This window comes from Drosophila ficusphila, unplaced genomic scaffold (assembly GCF_018152265.1).
Source record: "Drosophila ficusphila isolate 14025-0441.05 unplaced genomic scaffold, ASM1815226v1 contig_127, whole genome shotgun sequence".
In the NCBI taxonomy this organism is placed as follows: domain Eukaryota; kingdom Metazoa; phylum Arthropoda; class Insecta; order Diptera; family Drosophilidae; genus Drosophila; species Drosophila ficusphila.
In genome coordinates, this window is record NW_025064016.1 from 961,267 (window position 1) to 983,065 (window position 21,799).

The 21,799-nt window shown below is 38.3% G+C and overlaps 1 protein-coding gene and 1 long non-coding RNA gene across 9 annotated transcripts in view; one reads left to right on the forward strand and one right to left on the reverse strand.

Moving 5' to 3' along the window:
• The window catches only part of LOC108092641 (tyrosine-protein phosphatase Lar), a 106,562-nt gene extending 86,541 nt beyond the window's left edge, over positions 1–20,021 (reverse strand). For 7 of the 8 annotated variants that reach the window (XM_043209315.1, XM_043209308.1, XM_043209310.1 and 4 more), the window contains exons 1-2: positions 14,063–14,564; positions 9,491–10,451 (exon numbers count right to left, since the gene is read on the reverse strand). In XM_043209315.1, the coding sequence (XP_043065250.1) occupies positions 9,491–9,587 (97 nt within the window). In that variant the 5' untranslated portion in view covers positions 9,588–10,451; positions 14,063–14,564. Of the gene's footprint in view, positions 1–9,490; positions 10,452–14,062; positions 14,565–19,972 lie in introns of those variants that run through there. The other variant, XM_017192280.2, reaches the window with a different exon arrangement.
• Positions 15,149–20,261, forward strand: LOC108092645. The gene is made up of 3 exons (XR_001771444.2): positions 15,149–16,361; positions 17,308–17,407; positions 20,141–20,261. It is a non-coding gene; the product is annotated as an uncharacterized LOC108092645 (long non-coding RNA).
• The last annotated feature ends 1,538 nt before the right edge of the window (positions 20,262–21,799 follow it).

The window sequence follows — 21,799 nt, forward strand, 5'->3', positions numbered from 1 at the left end:
TGGTGGCTAAATGTTGCGCCTACCAGCCAACCAACCAGCCAACCAACCTGCCTTCCATCCACCAGCTGCTTCAGCTAAAAATGCAAAAGTGCTTACGCCGGCCACCAATTTCAGTGGGTGGTCCATGTCCATGTGGTGGTGCAGGATGGTGGGGGTGTGGTGCTTCCTGGTGGTGGTGGTGTTCTGGTGGTCCTGGTGTTGGCTACCAAAAAAGCGAGCATCAATTTCTGCAACTGCAGCTCGGCAAATTCCAACAGCAGCGGAGTGAGGATTGAGGAGCGGAGTAGTTTTTGGGCTTCTCGATGGCAGGGAAATGCAACGATGAGCGCCATTTTGGCCACGGCTTTAAAGTTTCGCTGCATAAGTTAAGGCGTTGGCGCCGGGCGAATATGAAAAATGTATCTAATGCTTTGACATTTCCCTGGCTATCCTGGCTTTTCCTTTTTTTTTTTTTTTTTTGTTCCACCCTCGCCTTTTGTCTGTCGCCCGTCGGTGGAAAATGCCCCTGAAATGGCAAGGGCGTAAAATTGCCGTAACATGACAGCGAACAACTTGGCCAAAAGGTAACTCAAAACGCGCTGCAAACACGCACCACCCAAGCCACGCCATTTGGCCAGAGTACCGTGGTACTTGTTAGCGCTGAGTTAGACGACCAACCAGCCGCCCACCAACCACCCATCCACCCACCAACCACCTATCCACCCACCACTATATCATATTGTATATATACTCGCTATATATACTGCGACCCGAGATGGAGAGCTTTATCAGCGCGCTCTAGTAGAAAGTTTTCCATAATGTGTGCGAAAAAAACACGTGAAGAAGTTAGAAGACTGTCAACTAGTACAATTTTCTTAAGCCAGAGATATTTAATAAATTCTTAAAAATATTCTAAAAATAACTATTTTTTCATGATTTATTATTTTTGTAAAGCACAACCTTCAACAACTAATTAAATTTCTCACAGTTTCTTTGTCTCTATTTTTCTCAACCAAAATCTATACGTAAAACCATAAATATTTCATATTGATTTGGCTTGAATATTTCCGATCAAACATAATAAAATTAGGTTTTGACATCACAAAATATTTAATAATTCAATTTTGTGCGTTGTGTTCAATAAATGCCTAATTGACAGCCCACATTTTCTTAAACGCCTGTCTCAAGCGTATTGCATATTCGGTTCCTTGGTTAGAAGAAATGAATATTTTTTCTTTCCCGTGCGGCTTTTTCATCCAGCTCCTCCTTCACTTTTTTCCCCTCTTGTCTACATTATTTATGCATTTTACTCTCGGCTGCTGCTGTTGGCTTTTAATAGTTCTGCATGTGTGCTGCGTGTGTTTACCACATTGAAAAGTTTTCTTTGCAAAGTGCTTGGTACATACAAGCGCGCAAATATGCCAAAAAATATGCAACACAAAAATCGCTCAAGTGCAAAGTTTTAACAATTGAAAACTTCGCATGGCTGCTGCAGTGCGAAAAAAAAAAAAACTAAACAAAAAAGCGAAAATAAAAAAAAAGAGAAGATGAAACTTAAAAGCGCTTCTCCCCAAAGTAGTTAACTCAAAGTGAACGGAGTGTCAAAGTGGAATATTGAGGTGAGAGACTGAACTGGTTGAAGAGATTCTTTAGTGAAATCGCGCAGACCGGGAAATCGCATAAAGTTTTACGTTTCCGGGAAACGTGTATCATTAATCATAATCCCTTACAATGGAAAATGAATCTACATAAAGGCAAAAGGTTTCTTTACACAGAAATTGAAGCGTATATGTATATACTTTTGCCATAACATTTTCACAAAGACAGAGTTTATTTTTTTAAATTCAACCCAAAACCCTATCAAGTTTAAAGCTTCGTCGATCCAGTAAAAACAGCACACAAAAAACGCATAAAGGAAAGCGGAATGAAGGAAAATGCCACTAAAAACAAACTATGCAAGCTTTTTTTATGCGCTCTGCAAGTGGCCAAGAAAGAGGTAAGTCCTTCCCTTAGTGATTCCTTTCCCCTCTCTCTCTGAACTGCCATTCTAGACCCGTTCGCTGCTTTGAGCCACCTTGCCAGAGCAATGAGGTGTGAAGATGAACTGTCGCAATTGTCTAACGCTTTTGTTGTAGCTGCAGTCGAATGCACATATTCCCACAATCAGTGGCTTAGATTAAGGGGGATTTAAGCAGGGATTTTGGAAACTAAAATACTACTAATCCTAGATAGATTGTTTTGGGTAAGGAAAAGTTGGGTGTTTATTACTTTAATATAGTATAATTCGCTACGCTAAATTCCTAATGGTTTTTCATTTTTGATGGATTTACCTAACAAAGGTAATTTGTTTTATTGGCTTGCAAAAATCAGAAATAGGAAACCTGAAGGACAACTTTTGGGATGTTAAAATTCAAATTTATTTCGCAAGAGAGAAACCTTTTAAGATATTAATTCCCGAACTTTCTTCCTGTCCAATTTAGTTGATCCCCTCCCGCTGGAATTCCCCAGAACCACGGTGAATCCCCTCTGGAATGCAAATGCTCTGAGCTACGCACCTGACAACAGGTGGACAGCAGGACAAAGGACATATTTTCGCCTTGGATGGGTATTTTTGTAGCGTTGCCTCTTCAGTTCTCCATGTGTATGTGTGTGTGTGTAAAACAAATATCACACTAAGGCGAAACCAAATCAAATGTAAAACCCGGTGTATGTATGTTTGTGTGCCAGTCTTGTGGTCGCTCCATCCAACCGACCATCCAACCATCCTGCCATCCTCCATTCCTCCAATCCTCCAAGCCACCAATCCTCCCATCCGAACATCCCAAAATACCCAACCCTTGGCATGCTCGACTTGGCTACACCTTTTGTGAAAATCCAACAATGTCAACTATGCAACACAAAGGCGACAATGCTGTTGCTTTGTCTGACTGAAAAGGAGAACGAAAGTGTGGCAAGGTGGTTGCGGCGCCCTTGTTGCTGCCGCTTTTTATGTGCCGCACGAAAATAGCTCACTTTTAACCCCAACATTGTGTCCGCTTTCTCTTCTTTCGGTATAATTTTTTTAATTACAATTTGCATTGGTGGCGCCCTTTTCCCCTCACTTTTAACTCCCACTTACTCCTTTCCACCTTAAAAGCCAACGCAGAAATAATGACATTAAAATGCACATTATATATTATTTAAACCAAAAAAAAGCAAAAAAAAAGCAAACAGGAAAACAAGAACACAAACAAAATTCTTGATTTTCCAGCGCGTGCCGGTTTAACCCCTTGTCGTGTGGCCCATAAAAAAAAAAGAAAATAGAAACAGAAATAAAAAGAAAGCGAAGCCAAACCAAAAACCAAACCCCAAAATGAAACGAACAACATGCAAATCAGCCAGCAAACAGCGGCAGCAACAATAACAGCCATAACTACAACTACTTCAGTTTTATGAGCTCCAAACCCCACCCAACATCATCTCTACCACCCCCCTCCCCCCCCCCCTCCTAACCCCCTCCCCCACATTGACAATTATTAGACCGACCACGCCCCTTGTCGTGCTCATAAATTTTGTAATTATTCCCCTGCGTGCGGAAAGAAAGGCAAAAAAAAAAAAAAAAGTATAGAAGGAACGGAACAGCACAAAATTGAGGGAAACACACGCATGTCTCGACCAAATATGGCAAAAGTGGGGAGATGAGTTAAGATTGCTGGCGGAACAATTGTTTACTGAGCTACCAATGATATTAAAGAACCCTTATTAACTGGTCTTTAATGGCACCAAGTTTCTTAATAACCAAGTGTTGGATATCCCACTAATTTAAATTACTTAATGAATGGAAATTCAAGTAATTAAAACTGTTTGAAGCAAATGTAAAACATGAAATATATGTGTGTAATTTCCCACTTTAAATAATAAATATTTTAAGATTTAATAACCTGCCACCAAGTTGCACTAACTTGTAATTGAAAGGAACTTTCATCGGCACCCAGAAAAGTATGCCTTGAATATTTTATTCGCTCAACACCAACTGACTTAATCTATTAAAAATGGTTTGAGTCACATGGGAAATTGTCTCGAAATTATTAATTAAAATTTAACCAAGTCTGTGGTTTTAGGCCGAAGCCAAGACGATGACGAAAACGAGCGGCATGCAAAAAAAAAAATACCAAAAAAAAAAAATGGTTTTATAAATTAAACTTAAAAGGCTTGCGAGTCACTGGGTACCGCAGTGCAGCCATAAACATTAATTAAAAGTTTTGACCCTTTTTGCCGTTGCTCAGGGGCTCATCAGCTGCAATATTCATGCGCAGCCAGCACACACACACTACAACAACTATAACTACAACTACAACTACAACTACAATAAAATGCACTCAAATTGTTGCTGTGGGAGAATAGGAGAAAGCCAGAAGGAGAAAGCCCAGTGAACTATGGAGAAAGCAAGCGCGGAAAGCCGTGTAGCCTCAGTGGCCTTATTTGCACGTAGCGCTAACAAAAATTACGAGTTAAGCACTTTTCTGCCCAGAGCAAACACTCACACACATACAGTTAAACTTGGCCAACACACACACACACACATATGTAGTCTTCAATCTCCACGAGCGGTCCACACACATGACTCATGAATCATTTAGCACACACTCGGCCGGCAAACTTTTATTTTTCGCCATTTACATGAAAAGTGTTCGCGGGAAAATGTTCACTTTTTCCACTGCCCTCTGTAGCCACTTTTTTTTTCGCTCAGCTTTTCTGTCTTTTTGCGGCCTGTCGAAAATATGACTGGGACATATGGGCAAACAATTGTCATCGTGTTGTGAGCGCAGCTATCTGTATAAGAATTCATGGCCGCGGCTGGTGGCATACTTCCCAGCGTCAGCAAGCTCGGTTTAAAAAAAAGGGAGACCGAAAAAAAAAAAAACAACTCACCGATTCAACCCGAACCAGTCAAGTACGAGGCCAGCCAAGCATTAAATTAACATTTTTTCTAATTAAACTGGCCAGCAAAAGTGGTCAGAGGGCAAACAAAAATGTCCCTCAGAATATTAAAAAGCGAAATGCAACCATTTGCATAAAATGTTACTTTAATGTTTTTAAGCATAAACATTTGGCAGGTAAAGGAAGTCTTTAAATACAAGGAATAATTTAAAAAATGTATGTGTTTAAGGGGGGTAAGGTTTTAAAAATTTTTTTTACATTTTTTTTTTTTTTTTTCTGAATGATTAATATGTCGAGAACATTGTGTAAAAATTTTGAGTCAATTAAAGTCAAACTAACGAAGTTACAGCGTTTTAAACAACCGTATTTGGACGTATTTTCACGTATAAAATTCTTTGAATCGATTTTGCCGAAGACGTTATTTTGAAAGTCGGTGAACATCAGAACTCAAAATCTATTGAACCGATCCTTTTCAAATTTTTAACACAAATTCACAATATAAATACGCAGGTAATCGGAAGAGTTTTTTTATTTTTAATTTTTTCTATTTTTAAAAATAAATTAACAGCGATTTTTAAGCTAAAATCGCACTTTTCACTTTCAAGTGCTCCCAAAAATAGACAAAAATAAATTTTAAAAATCTCTTCCTGATTACCTCGGGAAATTCATTATCTTTACAACGCATATCACATTTTATTTTTAAGATGATCCGTTAACGCCCTATGATGTTCACCGCAAAACAACTTTTTCTTTAGGCGCTTCGGAAGACTAACCGTCACAGGCTTATTTCTTAATATTTTTTAATAATTTTTTTTTCTGATACTCTTTAAAAGTTAAACAATAACATGTAATAAAGCTCAATAAAATAAACTTACTCATTTCGCCGCAAAAAAAGATCAAACATGGCCCTTTTTTTGGCCTTTAAAACCTTACCCCCCCCTTAAGTCCAGTTTTTCTACCAGAGAATTAAATGTATATCTCTTTCTATTAAATTTATTTTTATAAGCTTATGCCTTTTGGTAGCTTTGCAAAATTAAAGAATAATAAGAAACCATCAATATTGCTAGGAATGTCCAACATTGGTTTTCCTTTCAACATTGATAAATATGGCCTCTTTAGCCAAAAATACATTTCGGTCTTTTAATGGGCCATAATTAGCCGAAAGATATAGACGGTAATTTTCAATTGTCAGCAATGGCCGCAGATAAATGTTGATTTATCTCAAAGCGTCCGTCTCTGCTCACATTAATGTGTTGACATTTCGGGGCAGTCTTCCCTTGCCCTTGCCACCAAAAAACATATAAATAAAAAAAAAAAAAACTAACAGCTATTCCTGCAAAAAGAGGGCAAGGAAGGCCTTGTTGTAATGAAAAGTAATAATATTAAATTAACAGAACTCTGGTGAATTGTTGCCGCTTGGCCAGAGACAACCTCTGGGAAATGGGAAATGTGGAATGGTCCAAAACATTTCGGGGTTTTCCCTCCCCCCTTTGGAGGTCCACACTATTTTTCGCTAGGCCGCAACAAACATCTTATTTATGGTCTCGTTTCTCGTAAAAATTTGTTATTTAGATTTATGGCGCTTTGCTCTTTGTTGTTGCCAACATTTATTTATCTTTCTTTCATTCCGTCTTTTCTTCCGTCGTTTTCTTCTCCTCCTTTCTTTCTTTTCTTTTTTTTTTTTTTTTGTGTAACCCACTAAGTGGGAGGTGGAGCCTCCACTCATTTGGGCACTGAAATTTTAGAGCCACTTTAGCTGGTCACTTGTCCGGCACTGAGAAACGCGAAAAAACGTGATAAATGTCGGGACATTATTATTGCCGAGTAACTTATATATATATATATAAATATATATGCGAATCGTGGGTATTTCTATATGAGATGTTGGCTAATATAATGATATGCGGCATTAGCAAGTTGCACACGCATTTTCCTTGACCATTTGCCATTTGCTATTTGCCAAACTGCCAGAAAAAGCAATTGATGGGCGTTCTGTTTTATTTTCTAAGACAAATCTTCTATTTAACAATGAGAAAAATAACTAAAAAAAAAATCGTAATTTACATTAAGTTCTTACCATTATGTTTAATGATAATTTTGTATAGATATAAAACAAATATTTGCCTTACCATATATTTCTGTAGGAAAACTTTGGAATTGATTTGTGATTGCCAGGCGTAGGAATTTCCGTGCCCAACCGATTACTCTCACGTCTACTGTTTAATTACCTTTCGCTTGGCGAACTCCATCAAGCCGAAAGTTATCAATTTCGGATTACTTTTGCCCACCCAAAAAGCAAACACGACCGAGAATCGGGAATCGACTTTAACCATATTTCATCCAGACACTTTTCCGCCCCCGAACGTAGTTTAACTTGCGGTTTGCTTTTGCCGCTGGATGAGGTAAAACTTTTGCTATATGTTAATTATGGCCCGGCATTTATTTGCGGCTTAATATAGCATATGGGTGTACGCTCATATAGTTTAGTGCCGTTCGCCTCTAGTTTAGGAAGCGATTTTCCCCGGGACACTCTGACATTTGCTGTTCCACATTCCAATCTGCCTTCTTGTTTTTTTTTCTTATTTTTTTTTTTGTTAGCTCGCGCTGTCTAAACGAAAACTTTTCAAATTATCGTAGCATCAACTTTTTCCTCCATTTTTTTTTGTGCCTCTGATGAGTGGAATGAAAGTGAAGCAAGAGATTGGAGCATTGGCGCTGTAGATGTGTAGCTGGGAGCCTGGAGTTGCGGCAAATTAATTAAAACTTGTTGCAAAAAACCAAAAGTGAAATAAGTTCCCTTTTGCGTGAAATATATTTCGGAGCTGCTGGACAGAGCAGAGCGGTGCAGTTGAGTTAAGTCGGCAATTGCCGAGCGGGGCTTTTGTGTCATAATTTCCAACAAACGACAAATTAGCTGGCTAAAAGTGGGCGGACGGACGGAAGGGTCGAATAAAAGCGGAAAAAAGCCAACAGTTTGCGGGGAAATGGGAAATGAGGAAGGAAAAGGGGGGCGGCCGAAAAACCATTTACATGGCAAACAGCAAACAGTTTTGCATATGTTTTTAGATACTTTCCCCTGCAATGCTGTCCAACAGTTTGTCGGTCTGTCAACGCCCGAAGAGCTTCGGTGCAAAAACAAAAACGGGAGCATACTAAAAACAACAAAAACAAAAACAAAAAAAAAAAAAGGAAGAAAAAAATATAACAGCAAGCCGCAACCCGCAACGAGTTGTACAAACATTTCACGCGGCAAAGTGCCGCATAAATTTCAATTTAATGCCACATACACAAAAAGAGGTGCGACAAACTGCAAACTGCAAACTGCAAACTGCAGGCTAACCAGGCAAAAGCAAAAGCAGCAGCAACAGCAGCGGCAGCTCCAGTAACGACAACAAATAAAAAGGCAACAAAACCAGAAAATACATCAGGATGTGCAATGTTTGTGTTGCCTGTTTTTCTGACTCTCTGTCCCCTGCAGCTTGTTTATCGCTCCACGTACCGCCCGCCCGTGGTAGTACCCATTTCCCCCTCCCCCATTCCCCTCCCCCTTCTCGAACCAACCCCACTCTCAAAATGAAATGAAGCGTCTATGAAAGGTAAGTGCCACGGCGAGTGGATAGCGCCAGGAGGCACAAGTCAGCCTCGACACTTCCACAAAAGGCCTTGGCGCAAAATATGAGGCACATTTGACTGCAATTCTGAAATGTCAACACTTTGATTGTTATTTGTTTTTCCTTTCTCGAAAGTGACGAAAATGGCTTCAGTGGAGCGAACTGGACTTAGGTGGCATTCCTAATTGAATACAAAATGTATGCAATGGAAAAAAATGGAGTTCTGCCATCATTAATTAGCAGGAATTCAAAGGGAAGGTTAAAAAAAAAACCTGAAAATTCATTGCACTAATAAACAGCATTTTGTTAGAAAAAAAAACCTAAAACTGGTGATAATATGGAGTGACATACCTCATTGAACTCGTTAGGAAATTCCTAAAAGATTGGCATTTAAATAAAAATATAATTTTTTTTTTTTTAATTTTTGCAAACAAAAATGTAATTGCAAAAAATAAATTTTTTGTGGTAGCCTGGAAATTGATATGGGCTGTTCGTTAAGGTTGATAGCTGCGCAAGAACAGCCATTTTATTCAGCTGTAGGATCATTTTCAGCCAAATAACGACCGAAAAGCCATACTTTCCATCCGTTTCCTCAACATCTTACATAATTTCCTTTTAATTATAAATTGTCAAGTATTTCCCTGTTCCTGCTTTGGCTAATTTGAGCTTCAACTGATTAACATTCTCTTCTTTACTTTTAAATGCTTGAGCCTTATAAATATTACGCTCATCCAAGTTTTTTCTTGCACTTGAACCGAACTTTAGCTGAAATCCAAGTAAACTCAACTCCACTTGAAAGTTGAGCTTACTGGCAAGAATGTTCAAAATTAAGAGCGAACTTAACGTAAACTTAGCCTAACTTGCGTGTAAAGTGGCGGCATAAATACGGGGAAAATAAAATGTCAAGTACGGAAAAAAAAGTTCTTAAACATAAGGTTAATATTTCGAGAAGACTTTTTGACTAAAAAATATGTACTTACGGGCTGCATCGACGATTGGGGGCGTCCAGGTGAGCAAGAACAACACAAATAGGCTGGAAGCTGCAATTGGACTGGCTGCTGTCACCTGCAGACCCATTATTTCGCTATATTTGAGTGGCCGGAAATTTTAGGGGGTCGACGACAGTTGGTAACAACAACAACAATGCTTAATAATTTTAAATGCTTTTATTTACACAGGCTTTCGTCTCTGTCAGACTTACTCTTTGGCTGACGGACTCACTCACTCGCTCGATGGCACTTTAGCTTTTGCTGCAGGTGCCGAGATGGAAAGTCGATAGGAAAAATCAACACAAACAATTTGTTTCAAGTGGGTTTGTTGTTTTTTTTGTGAAAGTGGGATAGTGCAGATTGTGTGTGTGTGTGTTTGTGAGTAAAGTGTGTCGAAGGTGCGTGTGAGATTTGTAATTGTTGTCGATTTTATGTTGGTTTTTAGACGCAGTTAAGTTATCAGTGTTTCAATCGTTCGTTAAATACATTTTCGCAAGCCGAAAATCATCGGATATTACAAGACGTGTTAGTAAATGCGATGTCATCATCATTATTGGCATGATACCAACATGTCGTATGCGTTATAAATATTTGCAATTGTTGTCGTCACGTCGCATTCAGTTGTAAAAGTTGTTGTTGTTGTCGTCGTTGATCACACATATTGATTGTTGTCGACATTGTGTTGTGTTGTGTTGCCAATCGCCAAGTTGAGTTTATTACAGTTGTCGCAGCGATGATATCGCCATCATTTTATGGTTACCATGTGGAGGGAAGCTGTTGTTACTTATCTGACCAAATACATTTACCTGCCTAAGCTTGAACTTAATACTTAAAGAACTCTTATATTTATATCATTTATATCTAAAATATAATCTGAGATATGCAGTTTATTTGTTTCTCTTATTGATTTATGTATTTCTGTTGTGATTTAATGCTGTTAGCCGCTTGATTTCTGCAAAAAAAAACAGGACCACAGAAAAAAAGGGGAAAAAGAGAGAGAGAGAGAGAAAAAAAACAATTGTTAAGGATAAAAGTCAGTCGACCTGGCTTAAATTGTCAGAGACCTTTGTGTGTGGTTTTGTGCACGAGGGGAAAAGTGAAAATCCTCCGGACTCGTTTAGCTTGCTAAATTCAACAACAAATTCCTGTCTCTCACAAACGAAAAATTAATTCTAAAATCTATTTAAATGGTTTCAAATCTTAAGAACAATAATCCTTAATGGGTGGTTGAAAAGATTATATTTGATACGAAACTTAAATTGTTGCAAGAGTTAAACTAAAAGTAAACAAATCTCTCAAATAAATATCACAAGCCGAGTAAGTGTATATCCTTTTTTGAACGTTTTCTGAAGGATCAATTAAACAATTTAATATCAAAAGTTGGAGCACAAAAAAGTTAAAGTGAAAGAGAGAAAATGTTCAGAACAAAAAGGTTTAATTGAAAAATCAATAAGCATGGAAACTCTTTGGGATTTTCCGAAGCACTGAGGTAAACAAGAAAATACTGCACAACCTAAATAACTGGAAACCAATTTCAGATGTCATCTGAAGTGAGTGACAAATCAGAAAGTATATTACAGAATGTCTTCTTCTTCTCAAGCCGAGGAATAAAGTTAATCGCAGCAAATTGCATCGGCTGCCAATTCTTTGCCTAGCGTCGAGCACTCATTAAGGCAATCACCTAAAAGCAAATCCCTCAAAGGCAAACCCAATAATTACAGTAACCGGAGCACACTCAGCAGCAATTAAAAAGTCAGGTTTAGCAGCCAAAAGGAGAACACACAGCCGAAAAGGAGAAGTCAGGCAAGAAGAATTGGAAAAACTACAAAAAGCCAAGCCAATTGGAAGAGCCTAACAAATTTGCACCTCATTTCATGGGAGCAATGCTACTTTTGATTTCTTTTCCACCCCTTTTTTCCACCCTTTGCATCTACTTTGTTTACACCAAGTTATAGACCCACTTAGCTGGGCCAAAAATAAACGAATAAAAATCACGATTGCAGGTAGGCTGACCTCCGAAATCCAGTGCCATACGTTACAGCTATACATATATATTTTATATATATATATATATATGCACTTGTAAAAATCAATTAAACTTTTCAAGTGAAGTTATAATGGCTGGCAACCCTTTTCAACCACTCCACACTCTTTTCTGCCTTTCTGCTTGATTTTTTGCGGACTTTCGACTTTCTCCCATATATTGTTTTTGTTGCCTCTGGCTGGCAGTCAGTTTTCTTATTGTTTTCATAGCCTCGCATCGCCGTCTTGCTGTTGCTGTTATTGTTGTTGTTGCAGTTGTCAAAAGTTTTAAAATAATTGGATTTTTTCTGGTGTGCATGTGCTAGTGAGTCAGTGAGTGAGTGAGTGTACAGTGAGTACACGAACATCGGAATGTTGACGACTGCAGAGGGATTGGAAGGTATACCCGCCACCCAACTCATTCTATATAAATTAAAATTTCTTTGTTGCAAACCCCTTAGCACACAGCTATACTCACACACGCATACAAATACGGACAACGGGGCGGGCACTTAATGCAGGATTGCTGCAGTCATCCAACCAACGCGCCATCATCGCGAGTATTACCCAATTTCCAGCTGAAGTTTTCAACACCAAATTGTAAACGTCAACAACAGTGTGGGTGTGCCCGATCAGCCGCCTATATTTTCAGCCACGCCATGACGAACGTTTGTTAAAACGCTATTTGAACAGACAGCAGAAAGGGTTCGTGGAATTGTTTTTGCCTCGCTTTCAATCCAAGCTTTCCAACCACAAAGAATAAAGGGTGTGTTTAGGTATTCACATTTTTCCCATTAACACATCCTTATTGGAAATGGAAATTCGGCAACCAATTTACTAATAAACCTCCGTCGAAATCAACAGATCAAAAAACAAATTTCACAGTAATCTCTAATTGGTCAGCACCTAATTAACCCTACAATACATTTGTTTCAATATTATTAAAAGGCCTACGAATGATATACCATTAGATATAATTTCAATGACATATGGTACCTTGAAATATAAATTCAATTAAGTTAATGTAAGCTAAGCCTAGAGATCAAATACTACACCAGTTGACAACTAGATCCAATGGTTCCTGATTATTTCTTTCGCCCAAATAACTTTCATAATAAATTGGATAGCCACATTTAGGTATTCGTTTTACGTGGCGTATACGTATTATTTTACACTAGCGCAGGAAAGTTTTTTTTTTCGTTTAAACCTTATTTTAGGTTTGGCTGAAGAAGTGGAATGAAAAGAAAATTTGTTCATCCCCGTTTTTGCAAGCAATTTTTCTTCTTTCCGCTTTTGGTTCTTATGAAAACACTTGACACCAAAACGGAGAAAGTTACTCGAGGCAAGAAGTGAAAGACATGTTAGGTCGACTCGTGTTGTATAATATTATTTTCAAGCCTTAAGTTTTTCTTTAAACGAACATCTTACCGAAGCAATAGCAAAGTGTGCTCAATTTTAATTTTCATTTATTAAAACAGCAACAAAAATGCTTTCGGCTGCAATAAATTTTGAAACTCACATGCTGACCTGTTCAAATATTAAACTTGAAACTAAAATAAATCATCATCAGCTCACTTTCAACACCGAATATTTCAAAATATATCTTAAAAGCAAACACAAAACACAAAATAAACCTCTTTGACGCCTTAAATACAATACACAAAATTGGCTTAACACTTGCAAGGCCAGGCCAAAAAGAAATCTTAAATTTTCTTGAGCTCTTGGCAAGGATTTCCCATTACTCGCCGGGAACATAACTATGTCAATCTGCAGAACCCACTCTCCGCACAAACACACTGCAGGTCCTTTACTTATTTCTTTTTTTTTCGTAACTGGAAATCACTTCCCAGCTGGTCCTAAAACGATTTTAGGCCGCTCCAATCACAAACACACACTCGACATAAACCGAATGGGAAAGCAACGAAAACATCAGCCACAACAATCCTTCTAGGGCGCAGCGTTCTTTTCGCACCAAAACTGCAGATGCCCCTTCAGGCCCCAAATCGCACAAAAAAAAACTGTGAACTGTGAAAAATGGCCAACGGTTTCGCTTTAAGCCAAAAAGCAAGTCAGGCCGAAGGGAGCAAGCCGAAAAAAAATTGCTAGCTGCTCGTAAAACTGCAAATGAAAATAGATAAAAAGTATCTGTCGTCCCAACCAGTAAACTTCATTTTGTAAATCAATTGAATTTTCAATTGTGTGCTAGCAAACTAAACCAAACCACGACGAAACGAGGAAGCGAAAGAAAAAAAAAAAAAGGTAAACATAAAAGGACAAATAAAGGAAACGACACTATTACCGAAGAAAGGATAGGGACCTCTACAGCAACAACAACTTCAACAACAACAACAAAAAAGAACGATTTTCTTCCCAGGGCAATCGTTTCAATCTCCATCTCGAAAAAGGATAAGATTGGCGTTTCTTATTAGCCGGGCCAAAACGATAAGGAACTTAATCGTTATTCATGTGAATTGATTTTCAAGTCCACACACACACACACACAAAGGCTCTGATAATTTTCTTCTATAGATTTTTTTTTACCCGATTCATCTGCCAGGTATTTTAGGTATCGTTGGCATTATTTGTTCTTTGTTAATTACGTTTCGCGAGAATTTTAACCCTTATTGTGGGTGGGTGTAATTATGGCAAAAATTTTTAACCGGCTTGCGGCAAAACACGCTCACAAAAACAAGTACACATACGAGTACAACAAAAGGGGGAGGCGTTGGGGGGGGCGATGTAGAACCGAGGCAAGCCGAAGATTCCGACGATTTGGTTTTTGCTTTCTCAACTTGACTAAAATCACTTTGCCGGGATTTCTTTTATGCATGTATCTTAGCTATTTCTTAAGATACTTTGTTATATCACTCGAAAATTGATCCAAACGATTTGTTAGATTTTTACGGATTTTTTTTTTTTTTTATTATATTTTTTGTTGTTTTGTTGTTGTCGCGCTGCTTGTTGTCGATTATCGCACACGGTGAGAAGGACGCGCTCTGTTTCTTACACGTTCGTTACATCCTGCCAAATCCCGAAATTGTACTAAATACGTACAAAACTTTTACGATTGGCTAAGGCTAGGAGCCGCCGTGCTCGTGTTTTTCCTCGAGTCAAGTGTGTGCGTTTGTGTGTCGCCACTCGAACCGAAGAGTCCTCATCGCACCCGAGGATGCGCCGAACGAGTCCTGCGTGGTGGATTTCCCGGAGAGCCGACTGCCCGAGAAAATTCGCTCGCCGAAGTTGCCAGAGATGAAGAGAAAAACCGGACAATGCCAGCCACTCAAAAGTGAGTTTCGGAAAAAGGACGAGCTCAATCTCGGAACAACTCGAAAAAAGTTTAAGAGCATCAGACATTTGTATTTAGCTCACAGTACAAAATGTAAGGAAACAGTTGAGCCATATCTCAGTCCTTAAAAGTAACTCAAAATATATCTCAACAAAAATAATTTTATTCTTTACAACAAAAACAATGTAAATGAGAATAAAATGTCTTTTTCAATACAATTTTTTATTAAAATTATCCCTTTTGCTTTCAAAGGTTCTAATGGACTTTACGTTTCCTAAAAGTCAAGTTATTCAGAAGTAACATTTTTTTGTAAACTGAGTTATTTTACAGAGTCAACCAAACTAACATTGAGATATATAGTGGGTTTTTTTTGTACCCCATAACAGATCCCAGGAAAACTCTCTTATTAGTGAAAACTCACTGTTAGTTTCTTACTCATCGTTTTAACTCTACTCAAAATCATTTTTAAGCCAAGGCAGCTACACTAAGAGAACTTTATAAATGGAGTCCTGTAAGAGGTTTTAACAGAACCTTTTGACTCGTTCCTTCTCTTTTAAACTCAACTCAAATCCTAATTTCGAGTCATCCCAGCAGTTATATGAAACCCAAGAGAACTGACCAGGATGCGACTTAACCAGCTCAGTCCCTTTCAGCAAGGACTCACTCACAGAGAACAGGATGAGTTTGAGAATGAGCTTTCAACTCTGGGTAATCGGACAGGTTCGTTTTTTGGAGATCCGAGCACACCGACGAAGGTGAAAAACGAATCGCAGCCACGAAAAACCCGCCATTGACTTTGACCGTCGTTCGCCAGTCGTCAGTTTCAACTGGAGCGGCGGGCAGTGAGCTGAATTCGGCTAAAACGACGCATCGGCAGAACATTTCGCAGGAAACCGAACCAGAGCAGCCAGCAAAAGCAAAAAAAGCGAAAGCCAAGAACCAAGTACGAATTGGCCAAATAGCCTGTGCTAATTTTTGTGCGATAGCATACTTTTTGGCGCGCTCCTCCTTTAATCCTGCCGTCTAAGTGAATGTGAAATGTGACAAGCCAAGTGACAGTTAGCAAAAGGCAAACACAACGACAACACAACAAAAAAGGAGAAATGAGAAAGAAGAAAGTGGAAAGCGGCCAAACAGATGGAAACAACTTGCAGATGCTGTGATGTTCGAGGCCCCAGGAGACATTTAACATAATAAAAACGAACGTGTGCGGCATTTTTGTGTCTTGCCTCTTGGCCAAGTTAACTCCTAACAGTGTGTCATGTGTGTGTGTGGGTTTATTTAATGCTAATATCACAAACACTCGCCCCCGCACACTCACACTCGCACACAGCGCAACGTACAAACAAACAATATTGCAAATGTGGGCGCCAGGCAGTTGGCAAAAGTGTCGTAAATCGTTTAGACAGCGCAACGTGGCCCAGAAAAAGGAGATGAGGGCCAAAAGCGATATGTAAACGACACAGTCGCCGTGGGAAAAACTCCGAAAATACGCAAAAAAAAAAGGGGCCAAGGAAATGGAGGATCTGCCGATGAACTGCATTTGTTGCTCCTGTAAGTATCCCACCACCACAAACACATTATTTTGTTTTTTTTTTTTTTTTCGCTGTTACTTTCGAGCTCCTTTATTTATATTTATTTTTATGCCGCTTTAACGGGAAAAAATTGGGGAGGTGTTGGAGTGGTGGGCGTGGCGTAATAAATTTTTATGCGAGATTCCTTTTGTGTGTGAGAGTGCGTTTGCTAATAATGCTACAAAAATAAAGGGGCCGCGGGACAGTCCATAAAATTTCCTCAACACAATAAATGCAATTAGAGGACGATAAACATAAAAATCAAACTGATTAATTTGTGAAGTGCAGAAAACAAAACAACAATTTTGGCACAAAACAAAAAGTTTAATCAAAAGGTGTATGTATTTAAAACGTAAATAACAACGCGCAAAATTTTGTAGTTTTCATTATAAATAAAGAAAAACCAACACAATTTTGTATTAAAAATACATTTGAAGCATTACAAGTATTGTAAACAAAAATGAATGATTTTAATTGTCGTGTGGCCACCCATTGTTTGTTTCCACTATTGACAAACAATTACCATGTCACCATTTATTAGGATTAACAACTATCCACTCGAATAGGCATATTCATGCATATTCGCTTGGGAAATATTCAGCAAAAACCAAAATCAAATTCCAGATGAAAATGTTCGATACCGAATTCATTTGCATAAAAGTTCACAAAAAGCTAAAACACAAAAAAAATTTCAATTGCATTTGGATCGAATTTCAGACACAAAAAGTTTGAATTGCAAATGGAAAAAATGTCTACGTTATCAATTGCAAACAAAATTAGGCAAATGGATAAGCAAACAGCATTAGCTTTGACATAAATTCACCACAGGAATCAAGGAAGAAACGAGGAAAATTTCAAAATGAAAATTTTTGCTATTTTGCAATTAATACCAAATTTCTAGTTTAAGTATTTTTCTTTTTTTTCAGATGTGATTAGGCTAAAAACTCGTGATGAAGTTGACTTGAATAATGGTGACTGAACTGGACTGATAATTCTTATTAATGAATACATAAGCTTTTACAAAGAGTAAGTATATTATAAATCAAAAAATTATTTATACATTTACAAAACATGAAAAAAATAGTCAAGTGGTGCGCCTTTCAAAATCTTTTTTTTTATATGACAATAAAGCAGTTTTAACAGACCTTTAAAAAATGTGAATTTTTCTAACTTTTATGCGAAGCATAAATAAGCGAAATAATTTTAAAAAGTGTCGAATTGTTTAAAAACATTAGTATGGTATTTAAAATAAATCGACAAATATTTGTATCCATTTAACTTCCTTAATTGAAAACATTTTTACCAAGCATTTCTTTAACAAATTTGTATAGCATTTCTACCTTGAATTTAATACACGACAGACACGTTAAGTCCATTTAGAGTATTATTAAATAATCTTTTGCATAGTGCGAGCTAAACACATTTTTTTTACTACAAAACGGTTTCGTGCTAATCCCTTCTGTCAACCAAAATCCTCGAAGTTTCAACTCCGTCAAACTTAATCTTCAACAATCTGTCACAAAGTGTATGAGAGCGAAATGCTTCACCGATAAATCGTAAAAAATGACAAGGCAAACAAAATTGAGGGGAATGTGGAGTAGACAACGCAACAAGCAAATGCACTCAAAACTGGAATCTATAAAAATTCCGAACAACAGGACGTGTCCATTGATGAAATATGCGCCAAACAAAGCAACTTTTCGTACATTTTTCTGCTTGCTACATTCTTGTTCTTTGTTTTTTTGTTTATGATCAAAGAGTAAAGTAGCGAAAAGTATTCATAAAACAAGAGTTCGGTTCGGTTCGGAGTGGAGAAAGGACACCCTGCAGCAGGCACGTAGTTGCTTGCTACTTGGCGTTGCATACTTTTACGCGTCTCTTTAGTATTAATTTGCAAAGGTAACCCGCATCCAGGTAAAAAGGATCGTGGGTCTCATTATGCATGCTTGTCCGCACGTAAACCCGTCTTTTCTACTCCCCTCTCTGACCTCTTGCCTCCTCGAAGAACATCTCAAAAGAACAGATGCCACCGCACACATCGAGGCGGTGGAAGAGTTTTTGGCTCTGTTTCTGCTAACTTTTACCAATTTCATTTTCAATTGACTGTCGACCAGAACACGCAGCCGGGCTCGGCTAACCACCAGCAATTGAGCGTATGAAACGCCAGAAAGGACCTGGGCCCTCACAAAAAGTTTCTACGGCCCAGGACACCAGACACACACACACACACACACACACCAATACAAACGGACACACACACAGGCATTGAGAAAACCCACACCGAAAGGACACGCACAAAGAGATATCAGCAGAGATACAAAGCTTTTTTTTGTCTTGCTCAAGAATCCTTTTCTTTCATTTCAATTTCGATGCCGGAGGAGAGTTGCCTTCTGTATTATACTACTTATTTTATTTCAAGCGGAAGGAACGTGTGCGCCTTGTGCAAACCATTCCATCTATCTATCCTCAGCCTTATCCCTTAGAAACTTTTCTGCGAAATTACGCCACGCACAATTCATTTGCAAATAGGAACAGTTTAATTTGTTGCTTTTGTGTGTGCCAGTGTGTGGGTGTGTGTGGCTGTGTGTGCCATATGACAAGGATATCCCTGACCGGTTTACAAAGTTTGTGAAAGGACCCGCATTCTGTGCAGACACTCGCACACAAAGCCTTCTTTATGGGAATATTGCATTAAACGAGCCGGCCCACAATCAAATCAGTTCGATTGGTAGTTTTCCCCACATTTTCCTCCTCGTGCATCCCCTTTTTTGGCCAAGCGCAGTAATTAAGCCCAGGATACATCGTCCTTTTCTGCACAGATCTAAATCACTCCCACCACAACTCCGGAATCCTTTTGAGTGAAAGGCAAATATTCTTGGGCAACTGTTTGCCGCATTCATTCCATAGTTGTCAGAAGTCTAGACACTTGAAAAGCTTTCTCCAGCTTGCCTTGGCACGTATGCATGCGAATTGATAATCGGAAAAAAGGAGGGATTGCACAAAAAAAACCGCTTGTGCTGCTAAGTTGTTGACTGGATTTGACAAGCCCTGACAAATGAGCAAGAGATAAAATTGTGATAGCCGCCGGACAACTTCACCATGCCCCAAAATAGAAAATTGTAGTTTTTCTTAAGTAGTTATTCGACTGGTATATTATATTTGTTGAATGAATCGACATAATCGAACAATTATAAGGAGCTTCATTTGAAAAAATGAATAAATTAAACTTAATTTACAGCACTCATCAATTTTGTATTTTTTGGGTCCTTTTTAAAGCACCTACATAAAAACCACTCCATTTTATTGTATAGAATTTAGTAAAGTAAGGATCGAAATATTTTTATTTATTTATGTAAGGAATAAAATTCCTATTTTAACGAAAAGGCAAATGTTTTGAGTTTCGTATTTTTGTTTGTTTAGTTATTTCGAGCATGTAAACTATTTATTTATTACCTGTATTTCTATATTGTTTTTTTTCATAGTCATAATACTGCATATCTCATTATTATATTATAAATGACATTCAGATAATGATTAAGAGTTCTTCAACTATAAGTACCAGAATAAAAATTTGTAATTCAAAATACTCACGTTTAAACGCATAGCCATAATCATTTTTTTTCTTGCTCTCTCGCTTCTACAGGTATTATTGGTTTATGGGCGTCGCCTATAAAAAAGAAACAAAATATATATTTTAGTATGTGTTAAAAAACCATTTTGTCTAATTTTATAAATGTTTTTATTTCCTCTTTATTGCAGACTTTCCCCAAAACGACGATGACATGTGGCCATCAATACTGTGATAAATATAAATATTGTCGTAAATAAAGCAATTTTGTAGAAGAAAGAAAATAAAAAATATGCAGTCTATAAAAAGTAACCTGAATTCTGTTTCATAATAAAAGGGGGTGGACTACAGCCAAGGTGAACACCGTTGAGGGGTCGCAAAATGATTGTTATTATAAGCTCTTATTATTATGATTATTATTGTTATCAAAGCCAATGTCAAGCCACCGCAAGGAAAAGGCAAGAACAATAGTCAAGGAGCTCAGCAGGACAAAATCAAAAAGCCGAGAACATTGTCAACCAGAAAGGAGTGGAATGCAAAAAAAAAAAAAAAGGAGGAGAACGTGCTCGGCATAAGGAGCCCACCTACATCTCATGTTGGTCTCAAAAATTTATGTATTGTTTGTTTATTTGTTTATGCAGTGGAGAAAAGCACTGCTCAAGAACCTCACACATAACATACACACACACACACACACACACACACTCGAAGCAGAGTTTCTTTCTTTCAGCCAGTTTCTCATGCAAATTTATACACCTTTGCAGGCTGCCATAATAAATATTCCCAAAAATATATATCTGGTTTCAGCGCCTTTTGTCTACTTTACGCTCCGTCTGCTCCTTTTGCTCCTTTTGCTCCTTTTTGCTCTTCCCTGTTGTCGCTTTGTCACGTGTCGGCATCATTACCACACGTCCCAGAATTATTTATATAAAAAATGTATATATATATACACCGTTTATAAGCCCAGCAATTGTTAACACCCAAAAAAAGAGGAGGGAACAGGCGAATTTCGGATGCCCTTTAAACTAAAATAAAAGGCCCCCCAAGGCGATAGATTAAAAGGCATTCAAAGAACTCTCCAGTGAACTGCAGCATGAGGGAGAAAAATTTAAATCACCAGTAAATGTTTGCCAAGAGCAGAGCTAATTGTTCAATATTTGTGGCCAAAAAGCAGCTGGCACTCTTTGTGTGGCCCTTTGGGAAATGTGTGGGGTGAATTTACGACACATATTCTCGCCTAAAACTGGGCAACAAAACATGCCAAGCATGTCGGGCCCAATCGCCCTGAAAACAGTATCCTCCATGCCACCGTGACCTCCTCCCCCCAAAAGCCCCATCCATATGTCCGCTTCCCCATAAGCGTCACAGTTAATTTGTTGACAGCTCTGTTGGAGGAGCAAACGGGGAGGATTGGGAGGAATGGAGGGGAGGGTTGAGGAAAGACTAGGAGCCAAGAAGGAAACGGAAACGCTGGGCGGTATAATACGGCTGCAGGACACATTGGTGGACAAGCAGACAAATGTCCTTCTCCGCTGGGACTACAAGACAACGGAGGCCATGTAAAGTGTGCAAATGACCAAAGGAAAAGCCCGAGAAATATCAGGGCACAAAATTGTAATTAGTGGGGTGGGCAAACGGTCAATGTTCGACATCCCATATAGATTTGTGGGCGGGCGGATGGACAGAGTAATAAACCCGACAAGAAATAAAAAGTTTAAGACTGAAAAACAGTAAATATAAAACCAAATAAAATCCTCTTGCTGCAAGACTGGCAATCAAAAACCATAGATAATAAAGTTTTCTTCGCCATTATTGTGTGATTGGATTATCTGTAACGGAAACCCGAGAAA